The 10,428-nt window shown below is 36.0% G+C and overlaps 1 protein-coding gene across 1 annotated transcript in view; it reads left to right on the top strand.

Annotated features, from left to right (window-relative positions):
- The window catches only part of LOC106475097 (cell division cycle 5-like protein), a 29,908-nt gene that overhangs the window by 9,533 nt on the left and 9,947 nt on the right, over positions 1-10,428 (top strand). Inside the window, exons 4-5 of the mRNA XM_013935793.2 lie at positions 6,911-7,068; positions 8,865-9,193. Of these exons, the coding sequence (XP_013791247.2) occupies positions 6,911-7,068; positions 8,865-9,193 (487 nt within the window). The remainder of the gene's footprint in view (positions 1-6,910; positions 7,069-8,864; positions 9,194-10,428) is intronic.

Raw genomic sequence — 10,428 nt, 5'->3', positions numbered from 1 at the left:
GAACAGGTCGAAAGGACAGTGAGGAAAATTAAAAAAAGAAGCATGGATTGCCTTTAAAGATGTTATTGACAAATTTTTAGGAAACAACAAGGATCTAAGTTATGAAAATGTTGTTGATAACATACTTGATAAATGCAAAGAGTTGGGTTGTAATATGAGCTTGAAAGTTAATTTTTTACACTCTCATATTGACTATTTCCCTAAAAATCTCGATGCCGTCAGTGAAGAACAAGGGGAAAGGTTTCATCAAGACATCAGAGAAATGGAGAGGAGATTCAGAAAAGGTGGAACATCAGCATGATGGCTGATTACTGCTGGTCATTGAAACAATATGCTCCAAATGCAGTACATAAAAGAAATACTACAGCAAGTAGTTTTGAAACTAAAAGATGTGGATTTCACAAAAAAAAATCAGGATTAATGAGGATACTTATTCGTTTGACATTAATGTTTTTCCCTTTCGTTCTGTATGTTTGTATTTTTGTTAACAAACATAATGATAAAAAGATGTTCATTGTGGTAAACAAAATAATAATTTCATCTAAGTAAAATTTTTTTTCTTCCCGATTTGTAAAAAATCCTTACATGGTAGAAAAAAAATGAATATTATTTTTGAAATCTGCATTGCTGAATTACGGAAAATCTGTTACTAAATCCAAAACAACTTTTATGAAGTTTAAATTTGCAGGCCTGTGTAATTGTCATTCACCAAGAGTAATAATTTGTGTTGAGTGAGCCTTTGTTCTCGTAACTGCTTGGAACAGATGCTAATTGAGCAAGGAAAGAGTCACAAATGGATTATTGTTTAAACTCTCATAGTAGAATGACATGATTATAATTTTGTGTATGTCCAGAATTATTGTGTGAAAAGTTCTAAAGCTCAAGCTGCTGATACCAAACTTAAGTTAGTTTGGTTTGATTCTGAACAAACTATAATTTAGTATTTCATCTCTCACTAAACAAATGTTGGGAAGATGAAGGACAAAAAATGTATATTTTTGTATAATGTAAATCTTGGATCACGTAAACCTATTAAAATATGGACTGGTTGCTGTTTAAGAATCATTATGTATAGGTATTTATATGTTAATAAATATATATATATATCGATATTTATAGAAGGAAATTTTTTGTTGTACCACTAGTTGCAGCAATTTATCGGAGCAAAGGAAGTGCACAAGGCTCAGAGAAAAGGACAGAAACTCACAATATAAAATGAAATTTAACATAGGAATTCAGTGAAGTTTATTTAATTCATCAAAACTTGAATCAGATTGATTTATATTTCTCCAAATAGAGCAGCTCAGCTCATTCAAATTGTTATTGCCTATATTAATTTCAAACAAATAAAATTTGAGGATTGTGTTAGCATTGACATTTAGTGGAAATGTTTATTTTACATTCTCTTTGGTTTACCAGTTTTGTATGTCAGTTTGAAAATTGTATATATATGTGTGTATAAAGTTAACATAAAATTTGTCTTCAAAACTGGAGTAAGTGAATTTTTTGTGTAATAAAATATTTGTGTCATCTAAATGCAAGTTTTTGTAATTTAACCAATAATATAAAAGTGCTAGGATATCATCCATATCTGAAAGTTAGGTTATTATCGGCTAAATTTATGTTGATAAATTTAATAAATTTTGATCATTGATTTCCTTGGACCATGTTTGTCTTTGTATTTTTGTATTCTAAAAAGACACTAAAAATCATGTGTGATTTTATCTTGCTAAAGCAATGGTGATTAATATTATTCTGTTCTGAATTTGGCTAACCAACCTTGTAACAGTTGAGGAAAAACTATGAAGAAAATTGAAACCAGTGACCTGGGCAACTCTTGACTTGACTCTTGGTAGTGATAACCTTAGATGCATCATGTGACATAGTGATAACCTTAGATGTATCATGTGACATAGTGATAACATTAGATGTGTCATGTGACATAGTGATAACATTAGATGTGTCATGTGACATAGTGATAACATTAGATGTATCATGTGACATAGTGATAATATTAGATGTATCATGTGACATAGTGATAACCTTGGATGTATCATGTGACATAGTGATAACCTTGGATGTATCATGTGACATAGTGGTAACCTTGGATGTATCATGTGACATAGTGGTAACGACAAAAATAAATGTAAAACACAATTAGTAAGTAAAAGAAATGTTCATGGTTTAGCATAATGTCACATGATTCATCTATAAATACATATGTTTTAGTAGATGTCTTTTTGTTTTCTTAATGGATTTTTATATTATCTGTTTATATGAATTTAGGGCCATTTTATCACATTTTCAATGTATATATATTATCTTGCATATATAGACCCACTGGTATTGGATTTTTACGAAAGCTTTCGAAACATTGGAATTGGATTTTTTAACCTGAACAGCATCTTATGCACATATAGGTTAAATGACCAGGTCAGAGACCATTACGTTTGAATCATCAACCAGAGCTAGCAGCATCAGGCACTGCAAAAGCTTGTTCAATTCTTTGATTTACTGTCACTCCTATAGTCCACACACAGTGAGCATGCTCATTAGCATCATGTTTCAAACTTTGAACTATATGATATTTATACCAACATTCTAACTACTATGCTAAGTCCAGAAACATAGATTTAGGTATTTACTGTTTAATAGTATCTTTAAGTTTTACCTCATGGGACAGATTGTAATATTTATTTTAAAAATCCAAGAAAATGCTTATGCTAGTAACTATTTTATAAAGTAAGTTATGTATAAAAGACTTACTGTATGTATTTTAATGACAGTTATTGTGTATGTTGAAGTGATTAGAAGAAAATGAATATTTTACACCTTAGCCAAATTGTTATTAGCTTTAGACCCAAGGATGTACACTGTGAAGTGTTAACTAAGTTTACATCTGTGTTGAATATTAGCAGTTCTAGGTTGTAGACATATCAGAACCATCAGAAATATGCCTACATGTATGTTCTAGGTTGTAGACATGTCAGAACCATCAGAAATATGCCTACATGTATGTTCTAGGTCGTAGACATGTCAGAACCATCAGAAATCATGCATGTATGTTCTAGGTCGTAGATATGTCAGAACCATCAGAAACATGCATGCATGTATGTTCTAGGTTGTAGACATGTCAGAACCATCAGAAACATGCATGCATGTATGTTCTAGGTCGTAGACATGTCAGAACCATCAGAAACATGCATGCATGTATGTTCTAGGTCGTAGATGTGTCAGAACCATCAGAAACATGCATGTGTGCACATGTACATAGGTTACCAATAATCCAGCAAGAGGCACAGTTAAGAATAAAAATTAAGTCATCAAAGTCTATATAACACCAGTGCAGTGCTTTTGTCATACGTATGAGTGTGAAAACAGTCTTTTGGTATGTAAATAATAAGCACATTTAAAGAGATGGTACACTGATCACAAGTAAAGTTTACAAGTATGGTACAGGGCAGAGACAGTTGAAAATTTATTACCACATCTAAGAAACTTTTTTAGCATTTAGAGACAGACAATGTTAACTATTTCTATTTGTGTGACTAAAATTACGTATCTTCAAACATACAAGAAAACCACACACACTAAATTTAAAGAAATTAAATGAATTTCCTGGGAATAAAAAACTTTTAACTCAGTCAGAGGAAATGGTTGCAGATTAAGCAGTTCAGAATGCTTACACTTCATGCATGTATGATTTCTATAGCACATTTATAATAGGATGTATTGTTATAGAAAAATAGTACAAACTTATGCAACCATGAATGGTATTAAGTGATGTTACTTAAGTTCTTTACAAAGAAAATCTAACATAAAAAACCTTGACTAGCCTTCCCTTCATCATCTGTTGGTTCAAAAGGAGGGACAGTTAGTGCTAATAGTCTTTATGCAAATATCCAAAACAAATCAAACCCAATAAGCTGAATTTCTTGGAAATTGTCTGCCTTTTTGTGATATTAATTAAACTTCTGTATTAAACATTGATGTTACAAGAAACAGTAACGAAAACGGAGGATTTATTTGTTGCTTTAAGATGAATGCATCTCTTTAAATCAGCATTGAAAAGGAGGATTTATTTGTCGGTTTAAGATGAATTTATCTGTTTAAAGTGATAATGAAAAGGAGGATTTATTTGTTGTTGTAAGGTAAATGTGTTTGTTTAAAGCTTAGTTATATGGTTTTTGAAAGATGAATTTGGATAAGAACACAGTCACTCTTACTTTTTTAAAATATCAGCATCCAAAAGAGTATGAATGTTAAATGAAAACACACACAACTATATTTGTTATTATCCAAATCGTATTTTTATATACTATTATATGAATATATAACCTTATGCATGATGTGTGACATCAATGCACTTATATTGACACAAACTTCAAAGCAAGTTACAGAAAGTGAAAAGCTGAAAAGCCTTTTCTGTCTTCATCCCTTTTCATGCTTTCATTTTATATTTGCTTAGTTTTACATTTGTGTGTGTGTGTATTTTAGAAACCTTTTCAGAATTTATAAATATATACTTAGTTCCTTATCTGTGTAGATATATGCACTTGTTTTTACCTTTTTATTTTCTGTTGATAAAGTAACCTATTTACACATTATAATATGTTACTGGGTGGGGGAATGTGTGCTTCCATCATGACACATTTTTTTAGATGTGGTATTTTATATTCAAATGTACAAAGTTTATAAAATGTAAAACCAATCAGGATCACTTCTGCTACCCTACAGCTCAGTGACCAGCCTACATTACTCACATATGAGATTAGATGCATATAGATCTGAATGAATTTGATGGCCATGCAGGGCATCTTAATGACTGAGAGGTTAAACCATGTGACACCCACCAAACACCACTTGTACAAAAGACACTTCTGTGCTGCCCTTTATATGCAAACTGTTTTCAAAATGCATGCCACAAGCCTTCCACATCCCTGTGTTGGAATCCAAAGTTCTAACATGTCTCTCATGCAAATTGTCATGCATCAACTCTCCACCAATAGTAGAGCACTAATCTCATGTGATTCCCTCTATGCACCACTACCAAACCATCACTTCTTGTTTCGAAGTGCTTGAGTGCAGACATTTTTCTTTAGACCGTTGATTATCCTAGAAGTGGTTTAATTTTATTTAACTTCATTTAATTTAATTTCACTTTTATTTGAGAGCATTTGATTTACCTGAGTTTGTTGTGTGTTTTTCGCTTGTGTAGTATCTAGCCTGAATTCTGAAGTCACTGTTACCACTTCAGGATGCATATTGCTCAGCTGTTGCTGCACTTTCAGCCACAGGTGCAGGCAACCTGTCAGGGGATTTCTTGGCTTTTGTTCATGAGGAAATGGAGTATTATATGGAACACACATTGTCTCCTGTTTGTGCCCTTGATCTTCCTGTACTTTTTGAGCCTTTTACAGGTGCAGGCTGACAAAATTTTGACCTTTTTCACCACCCCTGGTGTTCACCGTAACTTCCCACACCTTCCTGAGGATTCTGTTCAGCCCTCGTTGGCTTTCTCGGAGATTATATCTCAGGTATGTGATGTTTTATCTCTTGCCATAGTTATTTTGACCCATGTCCTTATTGCTTGTTTCTACCTCTCTACCTTGTTTTTCTTCTGTCCCATTATGTTTGGGTTTACACCGTGCTTTGTCACCCATCCCATTGGGCGTTGGCATTGGTATGCCTATTTCCCCATGGGTTTTGGGTCAGTCTGCCTTTGTGACTATTAGGGTAACCTCCCACCAATTGTAGGTTCAGTTTTACCTGTTTGGGGGATGGGTCCTAATTTTCCTGCTCATCCTATCCATGCCCTGTTTTCTCGCTTGGTCTTCTACTGACGCTCTTTGTAATACCTCACCTCTTCCTGTCTGAGGCTGTTCATGGGAACCCTGTGGAATTTTCTGGGGACATCCCCTTCCACTGTTAGCCACGTTATCTTTGGTTCTGGCCCTACGTACGTGGTCCTTCTTCTCTTTTCGAGTGTGACACGATTACTGTGTCCTTGGAGTTGCGGGTGGCTTCTGTCCAACAGTGACCCACCTTTCACATTGGGTGCTCTGTTTTCTGACCCTACCCTTCACAGCCTTGCCTATCCCAGTTTCCCACAGTACAGCATTTTGCTGTTTTCCACAGTGATACACAGTATGCAGGCAACAATTCTGGTGACTACCTGGTAAGTTCGGGACTGGGGTAGCTCATCTGGTGAATTTTGTTCATCGTAGCAGCCTTTTTCTCTATGGTGTTCAGGTTCATGGTGTGGGTTTTAATCCCACCAGTTTGCCTATCATGGGTAGTATACCTTTTTAGCACCTTGCCCTTCAGTCTGGCTTCTGCACTGCATGTTTTGGTGGAGTGGTTTGCCCCTTTGCTTGGCATATTCATACTCTAGGGCTACGCTTCCATTCTTACATGGATGACTGGCTTCTTGGCCATTCCAAATGGGAGTTGACCAGTCCTACTTGCCTGCTTCTTCCCTACACTGTGCAGGTGGGATGGTTGATCACATTGGAGGGGGTCCTTCCTTTATCCTACCCATTACCTTGTACATCTGGGTGTTTTCTTCAACACCCATTTTGGTCGGGGTCAACCTTCTCCTGTACAGCTCCATTGAACTGGCTGTTTGGACAGCCCTGTCTGTTCACTTACTTTCTACTGGTGAGATTATATTGCTTTTGGGGAGGTGGTCGTTTCTGACACCTATCATACACCTTGGCAGGGCTCATATACGTTTGCTTCAGTGGGCCCTTCATGACCAGTGGAACCTCACATTGGATCCCCTGGATGCTCCTATTCACCTTCCCTCCTCCTTGATGGACAATCTACATTGGTGGTTGGACAAGGCCCATACATCGACGGGTGTCCCGCTTCCTCCTCTTTGGTCAGAGTTACATACATCTTTTCATAGATGCATCCCTTCAGGGCTGGGGTACATGGGTCGATCACCAAGAGGTTTCAGGTTGTTGGTCTGTGAAGAATATTCTCTTCACATCAATGTCCTGGAACTCCTGGCTGTCCAGCAAGCATTGGATCATTTCCTTTCTATCAATAAACAGAAAGAAACAGGTGGGACCAATCTTGGCTAAAGGCATCTATTGCCAAAGCCCTAGGATGGGAAACTGGGGTCCAAAACTGAGGTAATTTGTGATTGAGGGTGGTGGCAAATGCGTCTATATGGGGAGTACCCAACCAATGACAGTGCCACCAAAATACAAGAAGATGTAATGACCACTCCATGGGATAAACCCAATCCGGGTGGGAAAGACGATTCACCACCAGATTCAATGCACCCGGAATATGACATGACATCAAACGATTGTGATGGGAGTGGGCCCAATAGAGAAGATCTAATGTGTAAAAACACAAGGATCTCAACCGGGTGCCACCTTGGTGACTGATATAAGCTACCACTGAAGAATTGTCGGAATGGATCATAACCAGGCAACTGCTAGATCAAGTTTCCATCACACCTTAATGTCTCAGTCTGGAAGTGACAGACGTCTCAGCGGCCAGAAAGAATAGATCAACATGGAAATGACTGGGGAGGAAAAGACCCTGTGGAAATAGGAAAAACAGAAAGAATGGGATAAGGTTGCCCCAAAACCTGAAATTGAGGAAACTGACGAACCCCTCTCAAAGAGCCTGGTATGGAATTTGGCGACACCAGCAACTGTAGGCCAAGAAGCTGGGAAATCCCGAGCCAAGGCCCAGGTGTGAAAAACACTCCACTTCCATCCGTAAAAATTCCAAGGAAGAAGAATGAACAGAATGGGCTAAATGAGAAGTTACCTGGCAAGAGAATCTGGAACTCCTCGCCAGGGACCGGACAAAAGCCAGGTGTGAAGACGGAGAACGGGAGGTGCGCGATGTAGAACCAATGACTGCGGTTGATGTAATAGGTCTGGAAGTAAGGCAAGGGTGATGGGAGGAATCACCTGCAGCCAAAGCAACTGATGGAACCATGGTTGAGCGGGCTAGTAAGGAGCAATTAGAAGGATTCTGCATGAAGTGGCATGGATGAAGGAGACTACCTGATGAAGTAATCAGATAGGAGGCTAGCATGATGAAACTTTGATTAAGAGTTTAATGTTACTTAATGTCCAAACAAATTATACATTATAATAGTTACGTGTCCTATTAATACAAGTAGTATGGTTTTGACTTTCTTTACCTTTGGAAAGAGTAACAAGTATTTCTGCACAACTAGTGAACACTTAAATATTAATTTCTGATTATATACATACACATGCACACACACACACACACACACACATACATACACCAATAATGGAATAACAGCAATATGTATACTTAGTGCAAAAATTATATCTATACACTCTTGACTTCTTGTTTATATTGGAGCTTTTGGATATAATAGATCATATTCAGATAAAAAAACTAGATTTCATTGGATCACTTTAACCTGTTGATTAGTAATTTTTTATTTTATTGTAAACCACTGACTTGTTAACTAATTATTCACTTTATAATCTCACCACTCTACTCAGAAGATAAAATTCAAAGTTACAACTTTTGTGTTGAAAGAGAAAAATATAAAGTAATATTTGTCACATTTCTATATGTACAAGAAACAATTATTGTTTACTTAAAACCTAAAATTTATGAAATCCCAGCCATAGCATTAAGCTTCTTATGGTAGTCATTTTATCTTAAAGATACTGCATTCATCAAGATATTTTGTAATCCAAAAAAGGTTTTGAGCTTCATTTTTCCACTTAATGTTTTTATTTCTGAGATTATAATTTAGTGAAAGAAAAATTGTAGTTTTAAGATAACAAACTAAACATATTTTCATTTAAGATATATTTAGGTTAATATTACTGTTATTCATGGTTTTTAAGAGTTGGAAATGCTGTCTGAAGCTCGAGCTCGATTGGCTAATACCCAAGGCAAGAAAGCCAAGCGAAAAGCAAGAGAGAAACAGTTAGAAGAGGCACGGAGACTTGCTGCACTTCAGAAGCGAAGGGAGTTAAAAATGGCTGGCATAGAACTTCCACCTCGCAAGAAGAAGAAAAAAGGAGTAGATTACAATGCAGAAATTCCATTTGAAAAGAAACCAGCAGCAGGTCTGTATGATACATCTGAAGAATCCTATGACCCAGCTGAACATGACTATAGGAGACTGAGGTCTCAACATCTAGATGGAGAACTAAGAAGTGAAAAAGAAGAGGTGAACAGTAATTTCTATGAATTAGCATTGTTTAGATACAGTATGTGTCTCCAGAATTTGTTTTTAGGAAAATATAAAGTCAAGTATAAAATAGACAATAACACCTGTTTGACTTTTTCATTTTCCTTGACATTCAATTTTTATGTTGTGGTTAGGTTGAATACCTCCAACATTCTGAAAATGCATTGTTGATGCCATGAAATGAAGCAGTAGGTTAATTTCTTTTTATTTGACATATGGGGGAAAAGTTCAAGATTTAATTTTTACTTGAATATATAAGCAGTGGAGAAGCTTTGAAATAATAAAAAGTGTCAGAAGTGATATATATATATAGTGTGTGTGTGTGTGTGTGTATAACTTAAATTATGAATTGTTTTATACTGTACAGTATTGGATAGAGTGTTATTGTTTTTATTATTATCTATTGAGTTGCCTGGCCAAGGGCAGGTTCTTGGCTCAACAGCTTCTCCTTTGCTCCTTTCTTCATCTCGGTGTACCAACCCCCATCTTTCAACTGGTCCAGTTTTACCTTTCTTTTAGGTCATTTTGTTAATTGCTCATTCAGTTTAGTTAGTGGGGCCTTTTTTCAATTCTTTGTGGGGTCCTTTCTGCTTAATGGATTACAGATTTTCTTCATAAGACATCTTGTGGAGTGAACTGTACAGTTTACTTTGTCTTCTGACACTGTGGTCTGTTCAGTTTGATGTCCGACTTACTTCCTCTTCATCATGATGCCATCATTACCTTCATCTTCTGAATATCAATTTGCACTTAAACAATTTTTGTTGCTATGTTTAAACCCTCCACTATTTTTTAATATTGTGTAACATCTTATTATAAAGTAGACCCATTATGTGTGTGTGTGTGTGTTAGCATCCATCACCCAGTGTTGGCTGGTTCTGTTACTGTAATTTTTGGTATGGTAATTGGAAACTGTTTGACAGTGTAACAAAAAAAAAAAAAAAGAGGATAAAATGACCCTGAAATAGGACACCTGTGGCGTAGCCAGCATCAAAGGTATGTGAATGCATACATGCGGGGCCCTGGGAGACAAGTTGTTATAACCAGTGATATATTGAAATAAAATTTCAATGAGTGAATGGGAAGACATTACTTTTATATTTTATGTTTATACATGAAATAGATATTATATATCTTAAAAACAATTATGAAAATAATGTGGATGCTTGAGCATACAAGCATACATGGTAGCTATGCCACAAGACACACTTCCA

This window comes from Limulus polyphemus, unplaced genomic scaffold, assembly GCF_000517525.1.
Source record: "Limulus polyphemus unplaced genomic scaffold, Limulus_polyphemus-2.1.2 Scaffold8075, whole genome shotgun sequence".
Lineage (NCBI taxonomy): Eukaryota > Metazoa > Arthropoda > Merostomata > Xiphosura > Limulidae > Limulus > Limulus polyphemus.
This window is presented reverse-complemented; position numbering and strand designations above follow the sequence as displayed.